This window comes from Hemicordylus capensis, chromosome 3 (genome assembly GCF_027244095.1).
Source record: "Hemicordylus capensis ecotype Gifberg chromosome 3, rHemCap1.1.pri, whole genome shotgun sequence".
Classification (NCBI taxonomy): Eukaryota; Metazoa; Chordata; class Lepidosauria; order Squamata; family Cordylidae; genus Hemicordylus; species Hemicordylus capensis.
The window spans coordinates 96,529,591-96,557,401 of NC_069659.1; the positions used below are offsets into that span (position 1 = coordinate 96,529,591).

At 41.5% G+C, this 27,811-nt stretch overlaps 1 protein-coding gene and 1 long non-coding RNA gene across 4 annotated transcripts; one reads left to right on the forward strand and one right to left on the reverse strand.

The window, feature by feature from the left end:
• Nucleotides 1-370: 370 nt before the first annotated feature.
• On the reverse strand, nucleotides 371-17,256 carry SIK1 (salt inducible kinase 1). 3 transcript variants are annotated; one of them, XM_053310156.1, is made up of 14 exons: nucleotides 17,116-17,256; nucleotides 16,017-16,247; nucleotides 14,982-15,098; nucleotides 12,836-12,899; nucleotides 12,256-12,417; nucleotides 9,883-10,007; nucleotides 9,640-9,763; nucleotides 8,432-8,655; nucleotides 7,880-8,029; nucleotides 7,286-7,408; nucleotides 6,776-6,998; nucleotides 5,250-5,525; nucleotides 4,417-4,672; nucleotides 371-3,337 (listed from the first exon to the last, which is right to left on the reverse strand). In XM_053310156.1, exons 2-14 carry the CDS (start codon nucleotides 16,167-16,169, stop codon nucleotides 2,932-2,934), a joined length of 2,403 nt encoding a protein of 800 aa, XP_053166131.1. In that variant the 5' UTR covers nucleotides 16,170-16,247; nucleotides 17,116-17,256; the 3' UTR covers nucleotides 371-2,931. The 3 variants fall into 3 exon arrangements, with proteins under 3 accessions (XP_053166131.1, XP_053166130.1, XP_053166129.1); XM_053310155.1 differs by having other exon boundaries at nucleotides 17,032-17,239; XM_053310154.1 differs by having other exon boundaries at nucleotides 16,966-17,239.
• A 53-nt stretch (nucleotides 17,257-17,309) lies between these two features.
• On the forward strand, nucleotides 17,310-18,576 carry LOC128351053 (uncharacterized). The gene is made up of 2 exons (XR_008319571.1): nucleotides 17,310-17,869; nucleotides 18,386-18,576. It is a non-coding gene; the product is annotated as an uncharacterized LOC128351053 (long non-coding RNA).
• Nucleotides 18,577-27,811: the final 9,235 nt, after the last annotated feature.

A 27,811-nucleotide genomic window follows, 5' to 3' on the forward strand; every position in this document is an offset into this window, starting at 1 on the left:
GAATTTGCATCACTTTGATTTAACACTGCATTTACACTGATTAGTTTGGTATCATCTACCTCATTGTTCACCTGATTCCAAATTGTTTTACCACCCAGTATTTCACTGAAGCCATAAAGACAAACATCTAACCTTAAAGGAAACAGAGATTCTCAGAATTCAACTCAGGCTATTCACTTCTACTCTTAGGGAATGCATTCTGTGTTCCATTGCATGATTATAGTCAAGAGTTCAAATTCCCTGGCTAGTGTTCTTATTTAGCAAAAAAAAAGATAATTTAAACTTGGGGGAAGGAGGGACTTCTGTATGGGAAATCTATATGCACTTATATTCAGAAACATTTTAAAAGATGAAAACAGGTCTGCAAGTCTTATTTTAAAACAACTTTTTATTTAAATATTAAATAAAACACAACTAATCATTTTGGTGTACATCTCTCATGTTAACATAAGAAATAAAATGAGCTTCAGTCATGATAAAAAATAAAAACTATACATCTTAATTAAACCAATCATAGTGTCTTTAAATAATCTATTGCATTGCAGTCTGCCAAACAGCACTGTCAAGAACACAACAAGGGAGGGAAAGATAGACGAACCCTGAAATGTTGAAAATGACCTTTTTCTACTTCAGAATAGTTTCAAAGCATTTTCTATAGAAACTGGGGGAAAGGGTACTAGAAGTAAAGTGCTTGTCATTGCTTAGAACAAGAAACAAACAAAAAGATTGTTTTTTGTGGCCTCTTGATCTATGGCATTAAAAAAAACAGACAGAAGAGGAAAAATGCAGTCGTTTGAAGAGTACATGTGCTACTGTTTTATGAATGTGAAGGCAATGTTGCTGCTTTGCAAAGATCATGCTTCACTCATTTTAGTCACTCCCATAAACCACACACCCTGTGACTTTGCAAGTCAGCATGAGAATAGCATTTTCTCTGCTCAAAGACATCAGAGAGAGAGGGTTGGACAGAGTTATTTCCCTTCACCTTGAAGATCCCAGACCACATAGCAGCAGTAGCAAACTGAAGACACACCAATACAGATACTGTACATAGATAAAGAGGTTGAAGAGTCACAGACAACCATATAACATTATCTCCTACCCACCCCTCCCACCCACCAGACAGACAGTCTTTGGCTTATTTGTTTAAAAAAATAGCTTTTTTTTCCTTTTTACATATATATAACACTGCAGTTTGCAAGGAGCAGTAGTAACTTAAAGGCACCCCTGTGTTAAATTTAAAGAGATGGGTCCTTAAAGTGTTAGACAGAATGAAGCTGTTTTCAGACATCTTGAATGGTAAATTTTGGCCAAGCTGGCTCACTACTTGCTCACCTGCTACTGAAACTTTAATCCCTCTTTTCCTCCACCAACTAACTACTATGAAGTCAAAGGAGGTCACACTGGAGTATCCGTTCTTCCTGTGTTACCCACGCCTGGCATCCAAGGACACCACCAGAAGCCATTCTCTGGTAAGAGGGAACAATTGCCAGGAAACTCAAAAGCTTACCTCAAAACTTTGTATTAGTGTCTATTCTCTTCTAATTCCTATACATGCACACACACGCACTCTCTCTCTCTCTCTCACACACACACACACACACGCAGCTTAAAAACCACACATAAAAATGACTAAATGAAAAACCCTCTCATCTACCAGTAGGCAAAAACAACAAAACACAGAAGTTGTGCTGTTTGTCTCACTTTGTTCACAAAATGACTATTTTTGAAGAGAATCGCTTTGTGCTATCCTATTTCTTTCAACTATCAGTACAGTTGTCATAATCTCTGAATATTGCACATTTCCCAATGAGTCGGTCAGTTTGGACCCTGATAATGAAATGCATAAAAACCTCACTAGCAGCGGCCACAAGTGTGTACAGCACTGAGAAATACCCCACAGGCAATCTCAAAGCAATGCTAGGGCTTTTGGAGAGGATCTGGGCGGGAGGGAGGAGGTAACAAAAGGAATTAAAATATTATCTTTAAAAAAAACCCAACCCTTCCTGCAGCAACACCTCTAGCAATTCTACTCCCATTGCCTCTGCAGCAATATATGAACAACTCCATGCTAATACATGAAATATTCCTATAATTTATTTACCAAAGAGACACAAAAGGCCATTTGAGGCCTGATAACAGGGAACAAAATCCCAAGAGGGTGAATTAATTGCTTCTAATGATTACAAACTATTTTTAGCTGTTACATCTGAGAGATGAAGCAAGGTTCACAGTTTTCTCTTAAGATACAAATGTCCGCTTGAGGGAGGAGGGAAGTAAAGAGAGGTATTGGTTCCTTTAAAATGAGCATCAAAAATGAATGCTGATGCTTTCAGTCATTATTCTTCTATTGATGCAAAATGTCACATGCCACTTCTGTGTTAGTGTTTTTTTTTTGTGTGGTTTTTTTTAAAGAAAGAGGTAATCATCATCGTCTTCACAAATCCATAAAACAAATATTGTGAATTGTGAATAGGGTGGCTCTGGTCCCTTCTTTGAAAAGCCTTTCCCTGCTACGCCAGAACCACTGACAGCTGTCAAAGTCCTGCATAACAGCAGAGCTGTATTGGCCTGACTTTAATACAGTACCGGAAAAATGTTCTCCCTGGCCCCTCCCCTCCCATTCCCTGTGATTATTTTCTTCAAAATGTTTTTTTGTTTTAAACCTTTCAGTTTCTGGTTATATTTGTTCAGTGCAAGAATAGTTGAAGCCAAAAGACATATATATTGCTTCCCCTGCCTTTCAGTTCTAGAAAGTTAGGAGCTTTGCTTAGCCAAATGGCCTCTTCACATACATCAAAAATGTTATTGCTTCTGAAAGTTATTCAGTGTTGCAAAATAAGGTAAAATAAATCACCATCCGCAGATCTTGATGAGAGTGGAATTCTCACTCCAAAAAAGATGAGTGAATCAGGAGAGCAGAAGAAATTCTCATTTAACGAGGACAAATTTCCCCATTTGGGTAGAAGTAAGGTCTTCCATTTCACAGTCTCCATGCTGCAAGGTGACCATATCGTAGCTTGGAGATTGCACAAGAAAGCTATTCTGCTGAGAAAACATGGAGGTAATCGGGGACACATGGCTACTGATGTGCAGGTGCGTGTCTAGAAGGTGAGCAGCTGAATTTACTGGAGATACACTGACCCCAAAAAGATGGGGCTGGAGAAGCTGGGTGTTGCTAAAGGCCAACTCTAAGGAGTTCTCACTGTGGAGTTCAGACAGAGGGAGGGAACTGGATGGTTTGCTGCTTGTAGTGTCAGACAAGAGAACGTTGTGTGACTGAGACACCTGAGACACCTGGTGACAGGCTGGCTGGTGATGTTGTAACTGGAGCATTCTGAATAGGAGAAAGAAGAGTGAAGAAGTTTTCAATTTTTAATAAGCCAATTTATGGTTCTCATGTAGCATGTCCCCTCCCCTCCCCTCCCCTCATCCTGGCTAGATACTAGAAGCTCGCTCTCTCTCTCTCTCTCTCTCTCTCTCTCACACTCACACACACACACACACACACACACACACACCTGCATGGCTTAGTACAGGAACTGGGAAAGAGCTGGCTCTCCTGGAATTAAGAGGCCCCTGACCCTGTGCAGATATTCAGAGCGTATATGCGGAGCAGGACTGGGATCATACCATCCTCTCAAAGACCCTCTGTTCACAAACTCAACTTAACCTGTGCATTGAGACCTAGATGCATAGAGCCAACCACACATAAGTCTTATCTATGCCATTTGCACATCACAAAATTGAGGTATACAGATTGTACAGGCTGAGCCTTTGCACATTGGGGAGAAACCTATACAAATGTTACACAGCAGGCTGGGGCAGAGCTGGGTGGTGTAATCAGAATCCCAACCATGCAGATAGTCTGAATAAGTCTACACAGGAAGACATTCATTTTATCTCAAAACAAGTGGCATCTTATCTCTATGCCACCGGAAAACACCACACAGGGAGAAAAGGATCCTTCTCCACTCATAAAAAGAATTATAAAGCAATTGGAAAATTTTACTTATTTAGTAAAAAGACAGACTTAAAGCAACAACTCTACTGTCTTGCATTTAAACCTGGGCATCCTCCATTTCACAAATTGATGCAATTGTCACCAACTCCACCCAGAACAAAAAGGGCACAACTCATCTCCCTAAAGCAGGCCTGCTCAATTTCGGCCCTCCTGCAGATATCAGTCTACAACTCCTATAATCCCTGGTATTGGCCACTATGGCTAGGGATTATGGGAGTTGTAGTCTAAAAACACCTGGGGGGCCAAAGTTGAGCAGGCCTGCCCTAAAGCAACACTGAAACAAACAGAGCATCTGCTTTCAGTGGGAACTCAGGATCAGTGCAAAATTAAAATTATTTCAGTGGCCAGTACAATACTGAGGACATCTCTTATGTCAGGCACTGTGCTCTCACCTCTGCTGCTGGAGCACCTCTTCAAGCAAGTTCCTGCTCTCTCGGTTGCTGCCACTAGAACTGCTGCCACCATTCCCTCCACAGCTATACAGGCAGGCATTTTGCTGAGTATGCTGGAAAGGACTCATGCCATTCCGTACTATCCGAGCAGATGAGGACTGGCACACCTGGCGAGCAAGTCCTTTGATTTTATTCAGTCCTAGAAAACCTTTGGCTCTAGCATTCTTCCGTAACTGCTGTCTAAACGCCTTTAAACCTATAGAGCAAAGAAGAAAAATTGTACATCCACTTACATCACCTGTTAACCTTTTATTTGGGCAAATATTATGCCACCTCTAAAAACCTGCTAGATAATGTAGATAGCCTTTCAACTATATATAATATATGTTCCTCCCTCTTCTAATCTGCAACTTTGTGTGAGAGCCACTGAATACATATCTTGTCTTATTATCACACACTTATAACCTCAATTTAACTGCCATATATCTCCTCTTTTTTGAATTTACAGATCTTATCACCTGCATGGCTGTGGTTTGTGATTATTCTGTGGGGCAACCATATACAGTGGGCAGGATCCAGACTAATAATAATCCAGAATATGACAAAGTCACATTGAATGTACTAAATTGTTTCATTTATTTTAATGATGCTTAATCATTACTGTACTAATTTAGTCTGAATCCTGCCCAGTGAAGCCAGATAGTGTATGCTACATTTACAAAGAAGGCAAGAGACTAGAATGCCAGTGACACAATTACAAAATGTCTAGTACTTCACGTCTCAGAGCCTGTTTACTTTCAACAGTCCTGCTTACATAGCAAGGAAAGAATTACCTTGAGTTAATGAGGTATCAGATGCTCTTCTTCCTTCCTGAAAGCTGACAGGCAACAGAGAAGCACCGCCCATGCAGCCCTGAGCTTGCAATGCTGGCGCATCTGAATGGGAAGTCAGAAACGTTGAGGTAACTCTGGCTGCGGCTGGGTGACCAAGCAACATCTGATCTTCCAAGCAATTGCTCAGAGCCACGGAGCCATCATTGGCAGATGAAGTGAGGCAGCTGTCAGAACTGGTTCCTTCTGTGGGGCTTGTGGATGAGGAAATGACTATACCTACAAGGAAATGTAGGGGGAGAAGAGAGTGTTTACAACAGGAAGAAAACAAAAAAGTGTTGAACACAAGACTAGTCTCTCCATCTACAGGAAACGTGTTAGCAGCACAAGCCTCTGACAACACCAAAGCCAATATCAAACAATATGAATCTCACAGGATTCAGTACAGGCAGTTATGCAACACAACTGCAGCAGCAACATAATTTTAAAACCACAAGAGCAGTAGTAATTATGGAATAATTGCATCGCTCAAGTGATTAATAAATACAATGAGGGGTCCTTGATCTAGGAAGTTCTGTTCTGTTGGTTTTAGGTCTATTCATGTTACAGGAATCAGATAAGGAACCATGCTGATATCCCATCAAGATGCTTAAACATATCCCTTTAAAGATCTTCCCAGCTATCAAGCTAGTTTTGTTCTTCTGATTAAAAGTAACACTAGGTAGAACTCAGTGTCACTAACAAAACACCTTGCTTCCAAATACTGAAGTAGCCTTGCAGTCAGGGGATAAGGCCTGCTCATTAGACAATTTGGTTGGTGGGTTTTTTTAAACCCTATGAGGAGATGTGTACTTATAGAGAGGGAACACACAATCCCCAAAGAACTTTGGGAAAAAGACTACAAAGAAATCAAGAAACAAATGAACAAAAATTGCAAAGTGCTGCTGAGGTGATACACTTTGCAGGTTTTAAAGATTTTGTTCTAAAGGGTTTTTTGAGTTCCCTATCCTTTTGTGGTTCAGCAGAAAACACTCAAGTCTCTAAATAATAAGAGATTTTTAAAGAAAATAACAAAGCATGGACAGTGGAAAGAGGCCATTGTTTTGCTCATCACAAGCACCACCCAACAGGAAGCATAACCTTGACATGATCACCGCCACATAGCGCACATATCAGAATTTTATTTGCAAAAGTGCTGGGGAAGGGGTGTCTAGTGACAAAATTACCATTTAAGTCCTGGGGGAAATGCATTTTTCCATCACTAGATAAGCTAGCGATGAAGAAAAAATGTTTGCATCCCCAACAACAATTGTTTGTTTATTGAGCACTGAAAACTATAATCTGGAAAGGCCCACGAGTACTTTCAAAGCCAGTTTCCCATGAATATATGCAAAAAATATATGGGAGGGGGGAGAGGCATGTGATCCTAAGTCAAAACAGCACTCTTTCAACACATTGCTTATAACACACAGAGGTAATGTTCTTCTACCCTTAATCCATATCCTGCAGCCTGTTTTTGCAGCACTTACATGGTGGGGAGCACTGATAAAAATGAGTTGTGACTTCAGCCAGCGTGTGCCTTCGACTAGTGTTGATGGGGAAGCGAATTGGGTTGAAGGCTTTAATTTCCTCCTCCAGTTCCTTGTCCTGCCTGACTTCCTCACTGATGGTGGTTTCCAGAAGGCTGTTTGGGGAGATTGAGCGATTCCTAAAAAGGCTGTTGAAGTTCGGATCCACGGGAAAGAACACAGGCTGGAAGGTCAAAGATACAAGAAGTGATGGAGTGCACTTGTCTGCTTCCTCCCCACACCCCTTTCAGGACAATCTCATCATTATCACAGCTGGTTTGATAGTCTGTGTTTTATGCCTTTATGATGCATTTCCCCAAAGAAGCTCATGCAACTGTACAATCGTTACATTCTGATTGATTTTACAATCAGATACGTTTGGAAGGGATGGATATTTAAATTTCTTCTGGATTTATCACCCTCTGCTTCCCTCCAATCACATAAAAAAATCAGGATGCTAGAAGCACCAACCTGTAATGGGTTGTTTATGTCACAATCCATTTCTGCCTGTAAGGGTGACTGAATCAGATTCTGAGGCTGCTGGTAAAGCAGAGATGATCTCAAGGTCTCACTGGCAAGACTGTCCTGAGGCAACTGAAGGCAAAAGGGATTTAAAAGAAATGTCATTACCAACTGCTATTACAAATGGAACAAATATGTAGCAACATGCAAAACTAATTAATTTAACCTCAAATACACAGAAGTGAGTATAGTTTTATTATTTGAGGAACGTAACTGTCAACTTAGTCTGCTGATGCTGAAAAACATAGATTTCTTATAGCAAATAGTTTAATATTTGCATAATTCATTCTATATCCCCTTGTAAGATTGCATAATTTGGGTTTTAATCCAAAATTGACGGCACACTTTACTTAACCTTTAAAATCAAGTATACCACCAATTAGGCACCCCTCCCCATCCCATCCCCTGCTGAGAACTGAAAGAAGATCTGTAACACAGATGCTTTGTAAACACAGAGCAAAATATATTTACTTAAATAATCAAAAGCCAAAAGAAGACGACTGTAAGTTGGCATGACCTTATAAACAGACGCACTTTTTTTACCTCAATGTTGCTGAAGTCTGAACTCCTTGGCCTTTGCTGACGGCTGCTCACCGGACGATTTGACAACTGATTGCTTCGGTACTCCTTCAGGCGCTCCAGGAGAAGGTAATAAATTGCAGCAAAATGGTTGTAGCTGCTATTTTGTAGAGACTGGAAGAAAGGGGAACAAAAAAAAGACAACCATAGTATATACAGCCAGGTTCAAAAAAAGATTGCTATCTCTTGATTAAAGGTTATAATCCTAGTAACATTTACAATCAGTGGTGAAATGGGTAGTGTGCTTTGTGCATACTCTCTAGAGTATGAGCTCTGGTGACAGGAAAACATTTAGAATCACATATCCCCTACTCTCACAAATGTGCAGTCTTATGACAGTGTTGATGTTTGAGAAGCACTTTGCCTAGTGTTTCCAAATAACAGAAATTCTACTGAGCAACACATATCCTTTTACCTCCACCCACCTAAGTGCACACCTTTTGGTTAACTTGAAATCTGAGTGGCATATCAGTCACTTTAGGTGCTCAGACTCTACAGAAGCAACCAAAGGCTCACCTCAACTGTTCTCTGTCTGTCAATGCCCAGAGTATGCATGATCCCAAGAACTTGTTCGTTGTAGTCACCCAGGTTGGAGTTGTAGTTCTGCATGGAGAATGATAAGGACTGCTGCTGTTGAAGAGAAAGGTCTGCTTGCATCCACTTGTGCTGCTTTATTTGGGCAATTGTGATTCTTTTTGTTGGATCCACAACCAGCATCCGTCGAATCAGCGTTTCACAATCTGTATGTAAAAGACAGACACATTTGTACATAAGAGATAAGAGGCAGGACACCTGTCCAAAAGTTAAACTAGTGGCACTACTATGGGCACTCCCTACCCATAAAGCAAAACAAGCATTTAACAACTCATGGGTAAGGCAAGGCAACTCATTTTCACACATATTGAATAATTGCACCACACTGCCCAGAACACTTTACTATGCTTTTGAGTCCACATGATCAAAGCAGTTTCAAAATAACCTGGTTCTTCTATTTTACAGCATGAGTAAGCAGCAGCTGGTTGGGGTACTACAGTGAATTGATAATATTTCATTCCCTGACAACATATCCTCCTTTTATAGACTAAAAACACAATCCAGTTCCATTAAGGTCTTCATTAAGAAGAGAATGATATTCTAGCTATGGAAGAGATCAGATTTTTTAAAAAAAAATTTTTTTTAAAGAAATTGGGACTTTAAGCACCTGCTGTTAGCCCAGAGCTAAATCACTATTCTAGGTATTCAAGATTTATTTTTATTATTTTATTTATTTATTACATTTATATACCACCCAATACAAAAAAGTCCCTGGGCAGTTCACAATATAAAACCATAAAAACATTAAACATAATTAAAACAATTTAAAATACAATAAGAAGATGCCACCGTATAGTTGTAAAACATTGGCCGACATGCCCGCAGCATAATGTGTGTGGCTCAGAACTGCCCACGTTGCTGCAGGGGCTCTAACACACATGCCCACAGTGCTTCGCACGATTATAGGTCACACACTACTTGCTCTGGGAATAATGCACACACACTTCTTGCATCATGGGCATGTGTGTTAAAGCCCTGCAGTGTCATGAGCAGTTGTGAACCACCTGGGTCACACTGTGGGACATATCAGCCTTTGCCTAGAAAATATTCAGAAGCTAAGCATATAATAGATAGGTTAAAAAGGGAATAGAATTATGGACTCCTAACATCAGAAAGATTAGTAAACACACCTTGCGACATGAAGTAGGGAATACGGAATCGTCCCTCAAGCACTCTTTGCCTCAGAGTTGGTAAATTGGGTCCATCAAAAGGCAAAGAGCCACAGACAAGAACATACAGCACGACACCAAGGCTCTGTCAATAAAAAACAAAACGCATGAATGGCTGAAATGCAGTCAGTGAAATCTGTTAAGTATCACCACTTTGTAACACTAGTAAACAACTAGAAATGTGAAATGGAACCTAAAGCCTACCCATATATCCAGATGAGGACCTTCATATTCTTTTCCCTCAAACACTTCTGGGGCTGCATAAGGAGGGCTACCACACCATGTGGAGAGCGCCTCGCCAGATTTGTAAAAGTTTCCAAACCCAAAGTCTGTAAAAGAAGAGAAGCGTCTGGAATGAAACATCAGTATATGTATTTAGAAATACATTCAGAGTTAAAATAAGTGGGGGCAATCAAAGGACACTGCATCACATCTAAGCTTCTTTGCCAAAAACATCTATTCTGGTAAATATAATCATAAATACTGGATGGCTCCTATAAAAAAGAAACAGGTTGCCTACCTGTAACAGATGATCTGGTAGTGATCCCACAACATTCATAAACAATGGGTTCTGCACCTGCGCAGACCAACTTTGGGTAAAATTCGTTAGCTCCTCAAGACACCTCCAACTGCCTCCTGCATGTGCCCTGCAGTATCTTATAGTGGCAGTTAGGCGTCCTTTTTTCAGTTTCTTGTTGGCCGACTGGTGTTATTTTCTTAAGCACCTCTGCATGTATAGTACGTATTGCTTGCACTCTGCAGTGAGGATGGCTGGGAGGCTTTTATGAATGTTGTGGGATCACTACCAGATCATCTGTTACAGGTAAGCAACCTGTTTATCTGGCTAGTGATCTCACAGCAGTCATAAACAATGGGTGAGTTACGAGCTTCTCTTGAAGAGGTAGAAGCCGCAAGCTGTTGTAACACCCTTTTCAGCACTGCTCTTCCGAACTCAGCCGCCGGCGGAAAGCAAAGGTCTAAAGCATAATGCTTGACAAATGTTTGGTCTGAAGCCCAGGAAGCAGCCATACAGATGTCCTTGGACCTAATACCGGACAAATGTGCTGCTGATGTTGCATACGCTCTCATTTAATGTGCCTTCACTGATCTTGGTGGGGCCACTTTTTGCAGTTCGTAACCCATCATTATGACTTCCACTAGCCAATGTGATATCTGTTGGCGTGATGGTGTTTGGTCCTTTTGCTGGCCACTCACACAGATAAATAGATGTTTTGTTTTCCTCATCCTCTGTGTCCTCTTTAAATAGAAGAGAACTGCTCTACGCACATCAAGAGAATGCACTGTGTACTCCAAAGGCGAGGATGGATTCTTGAAAAAGGTTGGTAGAACTATATCATAGTTCAATTGAAAGTCTAAGACTATCTTTGGTCTGAAGTCTGGATCCATGTGCATCACTACCATGTCTGGATAAAATTTTGTATATGGTTCGTCTATATGCAGTGCTAGAAGCTCACTTACACGTTTTGCACTTGTTATTGCCACCAGGAATACTGTTTTCAATGCCACCAATTTCATAGCAGCAGTTGCCATTGGCTCAAAAGGTTTTTCCATTAATGTGGAAAGTACAAGAGACAGGCTCCTCTTGTCCATAGGCTGTCTTACTGGTGGGTACAAATTGTTTATGCCCTTCATGAATTCCTTGCACTTGGGGTGGGAGAACACCGTTTTTCCATCCCACTCACTGTGACATGCCGAAATTGCTGCCATATGTACCTTAACAGAGACACTTGCAAGTCCCTTTGTTTTCAAGGATGAAAGGTATAGCAACACCTCTTTTAGTGTTGCGTCCTTGGGTGCAAAGTGTATTGATTCTGCATAGCTGCAAAACCTCTTCCATTTGGCCTGATAATTTTTCCTGGTGGACCTCTTTCTGCTATTCAGTAAATTTTTTCTCAGTAACCTATCCTCCATGCTGTAAGATTTAGTGTGGCTAGGTTTGAATGCAGCAGTTGAGTTATTTGGTCTATTAGCTGTGGTAATCTCCTATGGTTCTGGCCAGACAGTCTGAGTAGTTGCAGGAACCATGGTTGTCTTGGCCATCAGGGGGTTATTAAAATTCCTCTGGTCTTGTCCTACAGTACCTTGGCTATCACCCTGTTCAGCAGGGGATATGGTGGATACAAGTAAAATGTACTCGGAGTCCATTGAAACTGGAATGCATCGCCCTTGGAGCGGCTTCCCAGCCCCATCCTGGAGCAGTACTGCTCGCATTTGAATGGTTTTTTAGTTTAGTTGTTTATTTCTGAGGAGCTCTAGTAATCTGAAGATGTGATCACTAAGAAACTGAAAGAAGGATGCCAAACCGCCACTATAAGATATTGCAGGGCACATGCAGGAGGTGGTTGGAGGTGTCTCAAGGAGCTAACGAATTTTACCTGAAGTTGGTCTGTGCAGGCACAGAACCCATTGTTTACGACTGTCATGAGATCACTATCCAGATCACAGCAATTTCATAAACTCAGATTTTCAACACTTTTTCTACTCAGGCATCACCTAGTAAGCTTACACAAAAGGATGTTGATGTTCACATGGCAGTGTCTGTGCAACCATTCTCACCTGCAAGCTTGATGTTCATGTTAGCATCTAACAGTAAGTTCTCTGTTTTGAGGTCTCTGTGTACAATGTGATGATTGTGACAATATTCTACAGCTGAAAGGATCTGCCAGAACTTCTTCCGAGCTTCACTCTCACTCAGGTGTCCATGAGAAGTCAAGTGATCTGCCAAACACAATGATACAACAAAAGGCACAAAAATGAAATGCCTAGGACAAAATTTCTCATCATCCTTAATCACCAAATAAATAAACCACTTTGGTTTTACAGCTATTCATCCTGACTTTAAACATTTAAGCATTAGGATCCAAATCCTCAGCTTCCTCGCACTCATAAACAACAAGAACATCCACCTTACAAAAGACTCCCTTTTTATTTGAAATTCATTTAATAATTTCTATCCCACTCCTTCACCTATATCAGACATATATTATGCCTACCTACTTAATCCCATATCTACACCATTTTAGCTAAACAAAGCTCCCATTTATCCAGTTTTGATCCAAAGTGTTACCTTTTCCTCATCCATCATTCAAATAACCATGAAAATGTCTACTGCTACATTTCTATGATGAAAACTTACCAAACATTTCTCCATTTTTTGCAAATTCGGTTACAATGTAAAGCATATCTTTTGTCTCCATAACCTGAGAAGGAGGAAGGGAGGGAGGGAGGGAGGGAGGGAGGGAGGGAGGGAGGGAGAGAGAGAGAACATATCAAATATATAGATCTTTTAAAAATATTAATATACCTTTGAGCATCAAGCGTGTTATATGCAGCATAAACACATAGCAAATATTTCTTTGCCACATTATGCCATCCAAACCTAAGTGCTACTAGGAAAGACCATGTTTCAGTGCCTGACATTACCATTATACATAGATGTTATTTTAATGGCATTCAGCTCTTCACTAAACTATTTTTTCTCTACAAAACTATGTTAGAACACATATTTAGGGACAGTTTAATAGGCTTCATGATCTCAGTTAAAGAGACAGGTGACCAATGAATTCAAGACACACAAGAAGCAAACAAGAGTAATTGAAACACCCAATTCACATGGCACTGTATGAATTGATTCACTCACTAAGAGGCTAGACATGCCTGTTAATCAACAACAGCTTCCTGTTTGTGCAAAAGGATTTCTCAATATCCATCAACACAAAAGTATTAATTTGCCATTCCACTTCTAAAATGCATGACCATTTACAAAAGACGTTAAGTCACTTATGGAATCAAACCATAATTCTAAGAAAATTGTACTTTTTGGTCCCAGAGTAGGGGGGGAAACAACACACCAGCGTTACAGTTTCTGAAGTAGTTTCTAACTTTCTATAAGAAATATGAAAGTCAGGGAAGGGAGCTCTCATCCCATGTATAAACATAGTGAAAAAGCACATCTAAATATATGTATAAAATGTGAATTTAAAATGTTCTGGGAAATATGCCAATTAAATTAAAATTAGATATTACTGATCAACCTAAGTCACCACCAACCTTCCACTCCCAAAATGATATTTCAGCTCATTCCTACTGCTTAGACTCCACCAAAAAGGAGCATCAAACACAACTTCAACACAAATATAAAATGTAAGGAGAAATACTTCTCCCACAAACACACACACACACACACACACAAAATCTTCCCAAAACACTGCTCTTGTTCAGTTAGAAGCCCAATTTAACATGGAGATAATTTAAGCCAGTTTCAAAGCCTTGAAGTACTATTTTGTCTCACACTTCTCTATGGAAATGAAATCAACACAATCTCTGTATATACTGTGTTGTATATCCTCTGTTGCCGTGTCATTAATGACAAATGAACAAACACATGCTGCGATATATATAAAGCATGCACATATAGGTTCTTTAAAAATAGTGACTGCAGCCAAACATCTGCCTCATTTACTCTTCATGTTATTAAGCTTGGTCAAAACAAGAACGCTAACACAAACATGTTGTAATGACAACTGATATTTGATATTGAACTTTAGATCAGCCTTTTTCTTCATTCATTCATCCATTTCTCTTCTACAAACCGTTACACATCACATTCCTCTTAAATTGACACGATTAAAGATGATTAAAAGGAACTTCCACCAAACACTAATTAGATAAGATATTTAGCATTTGTAAACTCAGCCCTGCTTCCAGATTACTACAATCTCATGTTCTGCACAGTACACTAGTTTGCCATCCTTCTTAAGGAATGATGTCACTGAAAATAAAAGACTGAATTACAATGAAATATCATATAATTCATTCTGTTTTCTAAAGTTTATAAAACTAAGATGAAAAAAAAATCCAGCTGACACCCTGATCCTAAGCATATTCACTGAGATATAAACTCACTGAGTGTGCTGCTATAACTAGTATCCAAGTCTAATAATCAACTGATTCAAATCATCAGTGCTATAGATGAAGGTTTAATCTTGGGTTACACTTCAAAACCTTGCACAATAACCTGAAAGGCATTTTCCCAAATATGAAAAAACATTGTAAAAGCACCCCTGTGTATACAGAACTGTCTCCTAAGATATTTTGATCCAATATAATCACATTGCTAAATATTAAACAAGTTGGGGTTGATCTGTTTTTGTTTCTGCACTTTAAAGAAGTTATGCTTTAACTTCTTATTCCTTTCATGATGGAATCATGTGCATTTTGAGATCATTAGCAACCAAAAGATAAATCTGGCAGGCAGGCAGTGGTCAGAACCGATCTCTTACCTGATACAGCTTGATAATGTGGGGGTGATTCAAAAGCTTCATTATCTGAACTTCTCTGTAGATTTTCTCCAAATTGCTTGAATCTAACCGTGTTTTGTCTATAATTTTTATTGCAACCTGTCCAAGAAATGATACATAAAACATTTAGTATTTTCTTATATCACTGCACAATTTATTACCACAAATAAAAATAAGAACTGCAGAAAACAGAGCACATTTGGGAAAAGTTAAGAAGAGAGTCTACAAGCTATGCAACATTTCTGTTAATGGACTGACTACATGTATGACACTACAGAGTAAGCAGGACATGCTTACTCTGTAGTGTCATGCATGTATGACACCACAAAAGAAAGAAATACAATGAGAAATAGTCTAACTATACTTTGCTGTACATACCATTGGAATAAATTAGGCTTGTTTACATGTATGCTGCAAGGTCATAAACATGTTTACTCAGAAGTAAATCTCACTGCATTTAACTGGAATATGTTTTTAGCAACCTGTATTTAGGACTGCAGCCTTAGAATCAGGATGACCATGTCAATGAATTCAGATTCAGTGACAACCCTCCTGACATTTAATGTTCTAATCCTTTGTCTAATCTACACATTACAGGCTAATTTAGAAATTCATCAATACAATAATTAAGAGTTCAAAATTATTTTTAAAATATTTATTTGAGCACCTTTGCCATTTCATCTCAACCATGCAGCCTCTAAGTTCTAAACAGGAGTTGTACTATGCTACTTCTTTCCAAATTTGACAGCAACCTTAAGAAAATCAACTAAGACATCATAATGACTTTAGTGGGGTTTAATTAAATCAGCAATACTGTGAAATCCTCATCTTATTGTTTCAAATTCATTTCACTGATGCTGCTTGATTTGACTGTATTTCAGTCTACTCCAATGAATACCTCTTAACGTAAATGGGTTTATTTTTTATTTTTGTAAACAGAAAACCCCACAGAGAAATAAATCCAGCTTTTTAACCTAGGTTGCCCAAACCAATCAAGAAAACAGATATCACACCCACCTGTGTTTTGGTTACCCGGTGTCTAGCCAGTTTTACTACGGCAAAATTGCCTTTTCCCAAGGTCCTCTCAATATCATAGAATCCAACCCGAAGAGGCCTTTGCTGGCTTTGGTTTGAGGTGGGGACAGTTGTATAATCTGACATGATCACCATGGTTTGATTTTAGTGGGTGACAAACGCTGTTTAGAAATGTCTACATAAGCTTTCCTCTTCGGAGGCTGCTATTTGCACCTGTAAGAAGACAAATACAACATCACTTAGATTGGTTTTCAATTTCTGCCCCACAGAGACTTCACTGAATTACCTCACATTTCAGAAGCTCATCCCAAGCAAGGGCTTTCAAATCAGAGAAATTTCAACTGAGTATTTTAAAAACCACCTAATGTAAAACTTCCCCAGTTCTATGCTCAGAGCCCGGATTGACTACAAAATAAAGGCAATGAAAAACACGTTTAAAACTTAGAAATACTGCACTTAAATTATTAGCACAAAGTGATCTAAGAAGTTCTGGTTTGTTCTCTCACAATATTGGGGAAGAAATTCCTTCCCAAAATCAGCTGTATTCATCTTTCATACCGAGACTATTACATGGAAGTTGGAAAGTTCCAGTGAAATGGATGGGACAAGATCTGGGGACTGCGGAAATCTATGCGAGTTTTATGCCTGGAACCGACAATGATAAGTTACTCGCAAGAAGAAAAAAGGAGTTTGATATTGACCACCACCGGGGGGGGGGGCGGGGGTCGCCAAGAAACTAGTTGCAAAAGGGCTTCCCTTAAAAACCACAGCGCAAATTAGCACCAGCAGCAACTGTCCTAGGAGACACAGAGGGGAAAAGGCAAGTCAGGATGGAGGGAACCGAAGAATGTGCGCGCTTGTCCCCAAGGAGGCGAGAGAAGAGAGAGAAAAAGACGGAGGCGCCTCGGGAACTTCTCCCTAGAAAACTTGCCTCGTCCCAAGGAATTGCAGCACCAGCCACAGTTCTTCCCAACGCGCGCCCCGCTTTCAGTGGTACCTCGCGCTAAGCAGGCTGGCTGGCGGCTGCTGCCGCTTCCGCCGCCTCCGCGCCCGCCGCCTGCCTGCCTGCCTGCCTACTCGCCTGCCAGGCTCTCTGGCTGCTGTTGCTAGTGTCGTCGCCGCCGCCGCCTCTGCTGCTCTCCCTGCTGCCAGCGCGCTCTGTGTGTGCAGGGGGCAGAGGAGCACGCGGGAAGCCGTCCCCCCGCCCACCCCGAAAACCGAGACAGACCCATTGACGTCACTTTGACGCCAGAGCGACGCGCGACCAAGCGCGAGGCTGAATGAGAAGGGAGAGAGAGACATCGAGCCGTTGCCAAGAAACGAGCTGTTCTGACGCGCGCCCAGATGGGCCCGTCGCCGTGGAGATCGGGAAGGTGGGGTGACGTTAGAGCCAAGGGAGGAGGGAGGGAGCAGCTCTAACCTTTCGATCCACCACGTGATCATTTGTTATCATGGCAGCGGGGGTCGCCCCCTGCCGGAGCCACTGCGGCCCGAGTTAACCCTCCGCGTGCCTGGGTTCGGGCAGGATTAAACCCGATCTGTTCCAGAGCCCAGGTGAAGATTTAGCCTTTTAGACGCCAGAGTCAAACTAGGTCTTAAGTGCTTCCCCGCCACCGCCGTAAGGAACCATCTTATCTGAGACCTTGGTTAATCCCACCGATGCCAGAGCCTCCTCCGTCAAGTAGATTTAACCACTTGTGCATCGCGACACAGGCAGACAAGACAGAGCGCCGGAATAGGATGATAAATCTGCACGCACTAGAGCCCGGGCAGGAAATTTCAGCGTTTTGTAGATGAACGACCTGTATGCCCGAACCCAGCCGCCTAGTCCAACGGTACGAACATAGTTTAGCTTTTTACTCTTTACCCACCACTGGCTGTGATATTGGGGGTCAGCGAATGGAAATATACACAGTCTTCCAGACTGGGGGTCTCTCGTGCCAAAGTCCAGGCACCCGCAGCCAAAAAAACCCAAGTTTTGAATCCAAACGTATGCCCCAGTCCAGCTCCAAAACCAAAGCCACAGCTACGCGGCCAAGTCTGGGCAATGGGCATGCGAACAGAGTTAACCCCTTAAATGCAAGTAATGCGATTTCACGTCGCTCAAAAACGTCTGTCCTCCGGGCAGTACGTCTGTCATGGTTTAAAATGAAGTTGCCATCGATTTGGAGCCTGTGGGGAAATTTTAACCTCGATATTTTCCTAATGGAGATTTAAAATCTGCTGGGAAAGATTATGACATGAACGAATTGAACTTATACAACGGGCTGTTTCGGATCTGTTTGTTTTTAATGAGTGTGGCTCTTTTATTTTAAATATTGTTTCGCCTTCTGTCTTGCCCGTCACTTCAGCTTCCTTCGCAGACTTCTCTGGGAATGTGAGGGATGGAAAGGGGAAGGGAAACCCCTCCATTTGTTGGTCATAAGGAGCAAATTGGCAGTGCTTCAAGATGAAATCTGCTTGCATGGATACATTCAAAGTGTGGCCACAGCGGCCCATGTCCACAGTTTGTTTTCAAAAAGTAAAGTGTTAAAAGTCAAAAGATAGTATATTTATTTATTTGATGTGCTGTGTCAATACATCACCTGAAGGAAAACACGTGGCATGACCTTGACAGCTTGTCCTACATTCAATGTGTAGGTCACCTTGCCTCAACTGCTGCAGTGGATGCCATGTAAATTTGCCAAGCTCTTGCCCACAGTTTGCTTAGAGCAGTAGCTAGGCAATTTGGCTGGCTGTCAGGAGTTCAAAGACCTGCTCCTTTAATTTGCTGAGTGTGGAAAAGAATGCAGCAAACCTCCCAATGAGCGTGGAGACCTCACTCCAGCACATGAGGAGCCAGGCTTTCGCCAACAGCAACACCCATTTGGGCTGAAATGACGCTTCATGCAGGAGCTGTGGCTTGGAAGAGTAGCATGCAGATGCATATGTACACGTCGTTCAGTCAGTGACATGGTTCATTGGTGACCTTCCATGCAACTGCAACCTAGATGCACTTTTTTCTCCCTTTGAATTACTAGCATAAGCACAACAGTAACTTTTTTTTAAAATCCAGTCTGAAGTGAAACATGCTACACACACACATATATATATACAGACATTGCCTACAATATACTGTCCAAAATGTCCCTTTTTGCATATTACTTTTCTCACAAACTGTAAGGGGAAGGGGGTCAGCATCCGATTGCTTGCCCCCAAATTAAGGTTGCAATGTATACGTACTTGGAAGTAAATCTGATTGAAAATCAAATGCATGAGAAAATGTACATAAGATCAGGCTATACATCCTTCAGAAAGTGTGTGTCATTCATCTGTGCCTACCATATGGTTCATACACAACTGTTTTCCTGTGAGCTGGAAAGCTACAGTGGCTTACAAGAGCACAGTGTAAGTGGCAGACATAGCAGAACTGAAGTCTAGGAGTTTGAGTTCCCTGGGCTCCTAGACTTGCTCATGAGGCTTATTTTTGTGATGAAGGGGAGGAAATGTACCTGGTTTGTGATGATCAGTTAATATTTGCACAATGCTCAGAGAGCCTCACATGAAATAACAAGCTAAAATTCCTTATTAGTAGGAAATGAAACTCACAGTTCTTACCGGTAGCCTAATGAAACAGCATGTTCAAGTACAGCTGCTGTGTCTGAACAATTCCCTCAAAGCTGTTAAAGAAGAAGAACACTGTGCTAGGCTGTAAGACAATGTCCTGAACCCAAACACACTTGGAAGGAGCTAGCAGTTTATTGTGGTCCCAAGCGAAAGGATGTGTCACTAAGGAACAGATGATACCAACCGGCTCAGTATATCCAATAAAGGATCTATTATGGCACACTTTAAAACCACAATAAAGCAAGTCCGAATGGAGTTTTACAGATGTCCCTCCTGGCCTGGGCTTTCTGAAATTCACTCCTATAGTAGTACTGTATTGAGAACCCTTTTTACCTCTATTCACCAGATTTCCTTTTGCCCCTTACTTTTTGCTCTAGCTTCTCAAAAAGCCTTTAAAAGCCTTCATCCAACCATGAGTTGGTTCTCAGTTAACTTTTCTTGTCACATCTCTGTAGCAGGGGAGGGGTGTAGCTATAATTGCGCAGATGGGTTCAAATAACCCAGGACCCTCAGCTCCTGAGAGTCCCCCAGCTCCACCCCTCCATATTGTCTTCATTATCTCCCTCACTCCTAAGGGCAACCAGAGAGAGGGGTGAACACAGGCCTTCTCTGTCCTTCTCTGCCCCTGCTCTGTAGTTCACAGATTAGTGGAGGTAGCATACTTCTCAGGATTTGACAAGTCAGGTTTCACCCATTTTTCTCCTCATCAAAAGCCTGTCAGTCTTTGCAATCTCTTGGTGGTCTTTGCTTTGCCATTTACTGTTATAATGATGCCCCAGATGAAGGAGTTTCCCCACTTTTCTGTCTGCCTGTTCTTGTTACACATTAATGCAATGCTGTCAGCCAATGTAGAGAGAAAATGCATTTCTGAGAGTTAAGGCTCTTTTTATTGGGGGGAAATGTGTGTCATTGCACTGTAGACCTGCTGCACAACTTTGAAATGTGTGCAAAAATGAATCAGCATGATTTTTCTCAACCTTGCCGATTGCAGGGTATTCCAAGTACATGCTTTATCACTTTCACCATCTCAGCATAGAATCTGTTAGCTCCGTCACCCTCATCCAGAGACCTCTAGTGTGTGCTCTAATGTAGTGTGTATAGAGCTCCTATGCAAATAAGCCTGCCCACTTCCATGGAAGGGGCCGCTCAGCTCATGTGCACACATTGTCTTAATTTACACAAAGGTATGTGGATAAATCAGACAGGAAAGGGCTCAAATATTATGGCACAGAAGATCTGAAACCTTGAAAAAGAGTGTGTAGATTCAAATCAGGCACGGCAAAGTTTGGGGTGGAAGATATAAAATGAAAGATAAGTCCAGGCATTCTATAATCACTTGAAGCCTTAGCCAAAAACTGCCTGCTTATTTCAAATCCACATGTGAAATTCATGCTCCCACCTCCACTCACTGCATCTTGGCCTTCATTGCTCCAGTCAAGTTGCCAGCTCACAGCAGTGTGATCACAGTAGAAGCCACAACGGACAGAATTTCCCCATCAGGGTCTACTCTAGACTATAGACCTTGGAACTCTGCATCCTTGGCCCCCTCCTTTTTTTGCCAACTTCCTTCCTTAAGTGTGTGTCTCGTTTTGCCCTAGTCCAACATTATCCCTAGTTTGTTTCTTCAAATCTCCACTAGCAAGTATTTCCTCAGGCTCCCACTTTTTAGGCCACTGCCTACTTTGTTTCATTTCCTTTAGTCACACTATTTTTCAGTCAGCCTCTCTACTATATCTCCCTCCCTCCTCCAGAGTATGCATCCCCTCCTCATTTTAAGCACTATGAAGCTTCTTTGGAGTTTCTTCCCTCTGATTTGGCCTGCTTTGCCTCAGTAAACAAGTTTCCATGACATTTTCCTATTATAGTTGAGGAGTCAGGCCTCCTGTTATCAAATGAGGGGCCTAAAACACAGATTTGGACAGGACTGGGTGCAGGAACCATCCTCAGAAAGAGCCTCAGAAGGCTCAACCTCAGGAAGGGAGCCCAGAACCCTGCACTAGCATGTCCTGAAGTGTTCCTGCCTTCCTCTTCTGACTCCAAGAACTCTGCCTCAGAGCTCCCAGAAATGCTTAAATATTTAAGCCCTCAGTTTGCACCAGATAATTGCTGGAGCAACATCTGAGCTTGTTGCTTGGACCCAGTTTGCTCCAGCCCAGTGATTTGTCCATGGGCCTTTTCTGACCCAGTGATCTGTTTCTGGTCCTCTTACCTTACCTTCCTGCTGTTAAGTGCACCAGGCTCCTTCCCCTATAGGCCCAGCCTACAGCAGGATATTCCCTCATGACTAAGTTCCCACCTACCCTTCCTTCATGTTTCTCTTCCTTAACCATTACTTAACTCTCTCTGCATCCTTCCTTCAGCAAGTTCCCTGTTCTTTTGCTTCCCTACATCTTAGGACCTGTTCTTAGTCTGGTCTGCCCCCCTGCGAAGTTTTAATTAATGATGAATCAAAACAATTCCTCCAGTTTTGAAAACCTTTTTACATTTTGTGAAAAGGGACTTTGGGGGCTACTTTCCACATTCTCCATGTGGAGTGATTCATTGTTTATCATTGCTGACTTATTTCCTCTGTGTACTTCCTGGAAGCATGCAAAGTTGTCCTGTCACCACATTATTTTGTTTACAGAAGTCATTGCCATGAATGAGAACTAACAGAGCAAGTGCTCAAGCATCCTTCTCCTCCAGGATAACTCCTCAGGGTTATCCTCCTCGGCTTCCTCCTGTTCAGTAGCTCCCATCTGCTAGAATGATCTCAGAGTAGCCTGGTCCACTTCACACTGCAAAATTCCCCAATTCACTGTAGGTTCACTGACAGAGGTACTGTCAACGCAAGTCATGGACCTGGATTCTGTGGAAATCAGGCAGCAGCTGGGTCAAGAAGGACCTCTGAGGGGATCAGGAATTGGCAGCCACCTCAGGCAGCAGATTATTGGGGCACCAGAGGGGCTTGTGAGTCATGCCCTGCCTGTTGCCATCACAGCAGTTTTTCAGGGTTATAGCTAATCCTTGCAAGCTTTGCAAGGATTGCATTCCCTCACACTCCTTGCAAAACATGCAGGAAACATGAGGAAAGAAAAGGAGGCTGCTGGCAAACTTCCTTCCTCCTTGTCACTCTCAAAGCTTGCTAAAGTCAGCTTTGAAAAGGAGCTGGCCCCACCCCTCAGGGTCCTGGGCAAGGCAGCCTTTGCTACCTTGCCTCAGGGGCACCACCGTTCCTTGGGCCACCCCTGTGTGATGGCATACAGGAGTAAAAATTGTTTGTACCTTGATACCTCAATGCAGCTAGAGTGCCTTCACCCCTATGTACTTAAGGGGCCTCATACCTCAGATTGCACCATTCCTCATAGCTCATGTATCAGGAACTAGAGAAATCCTTGTTCTGCAAAGTGGGAAGTGTGTTAATCATGCAAAGATGTAAATACCCTCCCGTAAACTATATATATACATGATTATGAAATATATTGACTAAACTACTACTACTACAAATTTTTATATACTGCTCTTCAACCAAAGTTCTCAAAGCAGTTTACATAGAAAAATAAGCAATACATTAATAAGATGGTCCCCTGTCCCCAAAGGGCTCACAATCTAAAAAGAAACAAAAGGTTGACACCAGAAACAGCCGCTGGAGGAACTATCATCTGTATGCATGAAATATACACATTGTCTGCAACTTAATCATCAACATTTCACTATGTCTTCTAAGCAAGTGCAAGTAGGAATGTTAGCTCTTAAATAAATGAAAACTAAAACAAAACTATTTGCATTTTTACACACACAAAACATAGCGATTAGTAGTTATGATGAGCAAATAGAAAGCTTAGCTCTCTAGTTAAATTATGAGCAAAGAATACTGAACTGTAGGTGGCCTTCAATTATACACATCCTGTTCATTCATTTTTGTCAGGAGAAAAAGCTTCAGGGGCAAAAGGGACATGTAGTTTTCAGGGTGCCTGATTTTCATATAGAGACGTGAGTACCTGGGAGAACTATGATACTACCATAGCAGCATTCCATCAGGGAAGAAGATACGCAAGGATACCTAAGTTACCCAAACATGTTCACTGGGAAGGGAACAGTGGGGCAGGCTACATGGGTTGTGTGGGCAGTGTCAGGCTCACAGAAGACTAAGGAAAGGTGTTCAGACCCTGTCACACTCCTGATGCAGCTAGTCCTGCACTGGATTCAGAACAAACTGATCTATTTTCTGATTTTATGAGGAAATAGCTCAGTTTGTTGAGTCTAGGTTAGGGTGAATGTACCCTGCCAAATGGTCTGGATAACATCCCCTTCCCTCACAGAAGATGAACTGCAAACTGCTTTGTTCCTGGAGCAACTGAACTTTCTGCACCATTGCACCAGCTCAGTGAGTGGTAGAGGATTCATCACCATAAGCAAAATCCAGTACATAATTGTTTTTCACACTACTGCTTGTTCACATAATATTGCATAGTTGCACTTATACAATTCACACCTTTTTATTTAACACAAATAACTAAACATCTCAATTAAGCATTACCTCAGGAAGAAGTGATTGGAAATCCCTGTTTATCATCAGTTCTCAGGGATCATACATATCTCTGCTCAGAAAAAAAGAAAACATTTCTTCATTGATAGTAATCTCTCTCCATAGTTACAGGCAACCTGGTTTATTATTGCAGGATTGTTTGCTGACTGTGCAACCCAAAAGGGCTTTCCATGGCCCAAATAGGGAAGTGGTTTCCCCACAATTCCCTTCTACCAGACTCCAGGAATAGTGAAGTAGAAAGGGCATTATGCAATATTTTCACAAAAATACTTACAGACTTGAATTTACATTCACAAATCAGGGTTTAGATACCATTACATTACTTTTAAAATATTTGCTATAACTTTATCATTTCTTCCAAATGTACATTATTCCTGTATTAATGATATGTGGATAATGTAATAGATTTTAGCTTGGTAAGAATTGGTCCATTGTAGGAGCATCGGGTGAATACAAGACCAATATCAGCTGAACTAGCAACATGTCATTGGCAATACTTTTTAAACAATGAGAGAGAGAAGGAACATCAGACAGAAGTTCAATAGCAGCAAGGTCTCCAAAACTGTGACATTAGTGTTGGGACAGAAAAAAAGTTTTACACTGAAGTCCTATACATACTGTGGCTATTCCTACGATCGATGGAAAGCGGGCTAAGGGAGCTTAACCCTCTTTCCGTTGATTGTGGGAACCACCAGGCTCACAGGTGAGCCCAGTGCTCCCAAGGCGGCTAGCCCGCCTAGGACACCCTCCCCTTAAATGAGGTTAATGGAGCGAGCACTCCATTAACCTCATTCCTTTGCTCGTGTGTTGCCACAGTGCGCAGCAACATACAAGTAGACCCCTGACCGGAGGCTGCAACCAGCCTCCCAGGTTCGGGGGTCTCCAGGATGCCCCACGCCCTCGCACGGGGCATTCTGGAACTTCCGGGGGCCGTGCGGCCTCCAATCCCCGCAGCGCAGCCCCTGCCGGCTCCGTGACAGAGCCAGCAGCCATGTAGGTGGCCAATCCAACCGCCCAGCTATGAGCAGCTGCTCATCTGCAGGGAGAGTGAGCTAAGCCCACTCTCCCCACAGAACCCCATCAAGTGCTTTGCACATGTCGTGTGAAGCGCCTCACTTTCTTCTGGCTACTTCTAAATAAGCGTGCTTGGATATGGCCTTTGTCAGTTGCTTGGATGAACCACAGTGAACATCAATAGCACACCTACTTAAATCACTTCCATTTTGTCAGTAATGTGCTAAAGTGCAAGTTGCAACAAGTCTTGTCAAGGTACATATAAGCACTGAAGAACTAAAAGATGCCAGTAACTAATATGGAATTTAAAATGTGTTTAGTCAATACTATATAAATATTTGAAAAAGGTGCCAATAATAATGATCAATAATTTGAAACCAGAAGAGATGGAAAATCTATATTCACAAGACATTCATCCTGCATTTCCAGAGCTTTTACACCATATCATTATGTGAGCTGGAGAAATTTAGAGAGTACCTTGGTCGGGCTTGGCCTTCACTAGTTATTTTGGTCTATGACCATGGAAATCTCCCAGATTCAAGGTAATTGTCAATATGTTTTTTTAAAAAAACTTCCATTTTAGTATACTTACCCAATTACTGCACAAGAATATCTGCTGCTTGTATTGTGGATTAAATTAATTAAAAAAAACAACAACTATCTGCACTATTTAGCGACAAGGCTGAAACGAAAATACTAAATATAATATTTTTCTACTACTGCATCATCAAAATCAAAGGCAGTATGTTTTTCACCATAGGGTTTTACTATGCATCACATTTTTAACATGTTCCCTGTTTTCAACATTTGCAAAAGGTACTGTGCAACAAAACCATTGCAATATTGTTGATACATTCAAATCCACACTTTAACAGCTATCCTGAAGAAACTGTATGAAACAAGTGGTCGATGACTGGAATAAAGATTCCATTCCATTCCAACAAATGAGGTGCAGTATTTGGGCTTTCAAGTTTTACAGCACTTCTTTGGGACTGACACAAAAACCCCAAGTTTATTGAACTAAGAGAATAATATCACAAAAACATATCAGAGTGATTTTCCACTTCTTTTCCATGAGGTAATTGTAGTGACTGAAACTACCCAATGGTGTATTTTGGTCTCTGGGACATTTAGCAGCCAATTAGGATCCAATTTAACTTTTTGACATCCGTAAGAGATATCCACTAATTTTGGCAGTGACTTGATCAAGTTCTTTAATCCCTTGTGGTGGGGAATTTGCTGATATAGTTGTGGGTGTCTAGAGTGAGATGATATTGCATATAGTGTATTTAGGACACATGCTGTGAGAATCCCGTACCAAGCTAGGTATGAAATGGATGGTTTCTCCCTGACTCCATTACACTATCTATCTAGATCCCACCAGACTGTAGTGTCTTTTCATTTATTATGTACCAATAAAATGTATTCAATTTTATATATTTATTTATTTCCTACACTTATATCCCACTGCTCATATATATATCACCAAGTAGGTTACAGTAAAAACATTAAAAGCAATCTAGTATATACCCAAACAAATACACATTTGAATTTGTCACATTTCTCTGCCTTTTTTTTTGGTGCTTTATACAGGCCATTAAACACACACACACACACACAACTAACTCAATTATATAGTGAACGGAATATCAGTTAATGAAAGACCTTCCATAATTTTGCATGCTGGAAAGAAAAAGAGAAATCAAAATTATAACTCACAGTCACAAGATGCTGATGTTACAACATGCAGGGCAAGACATGTGTACGTGCTGTGGGGTCTTTACAGCAAGAGCTAATTTGGGTGCAGATGTGGGGATGATGCAAAGGGGGAACCACAAGCTTCTAATGCACAATATAGAACATTTATTGAATATCAATCAGAATACACAATCTCATTTGAGGAATCAATAAAATAGATGTCTAATTGTAATACAAACCAACCAAATAATAAACATAGAGGATCTGAAAGACTAAATTCGCTTGCATGAACATCAGCACAGAAAAGCAATGCATTCAGTAATGCATTGAAATGAATGATGTGACCACAGAGTTTTAAAAGATGCCACTCCTAATGAGTATCCTCGGTGTTACACTAGTTGCTAGCATGGCAACGCTATGTGGGGATTGTTCCTGAGGCAGGTGGGTTGTTAATTGACTTGAAGTACCATGGATAAGAGGAGTGGGCTAGTTAGAAAAGCTGGAGATACGCAAAACCCGTGAATGCAATGCAGCTGCCTTTGTAGTAGGGGTGTGCAATTCGGATTTTTGGTGATTCGGTTCAGGACCCGAACCAAATCACCCCTGTTCTGTTTCATGCCCGAATATGGGCGACCCGAATCACCCTTGATTCGGTTCGGATTTGGATTTAACTCGAATCTGAATCTGAATTGATACGGGGGGAAGGGCCCAGGGGCAAAATTTTGGGGTGGGGTGGTAGTGCCCAATGGGTGGAAGCTACCACCCCAATTTCAGGGGGATTGGGCAAAGGGCTGATTTTTGGGGAATATTTGAAGTTTTAGTGACTTTGGGGCAGTTCGGGGGCATAGCATGGGATCTGGGCAAAAAGAGTGGGGTGGGGTGGTAGTGCCTAATGGGTGCAGACTACCACCCCAATTTCAGGGGGATTGGG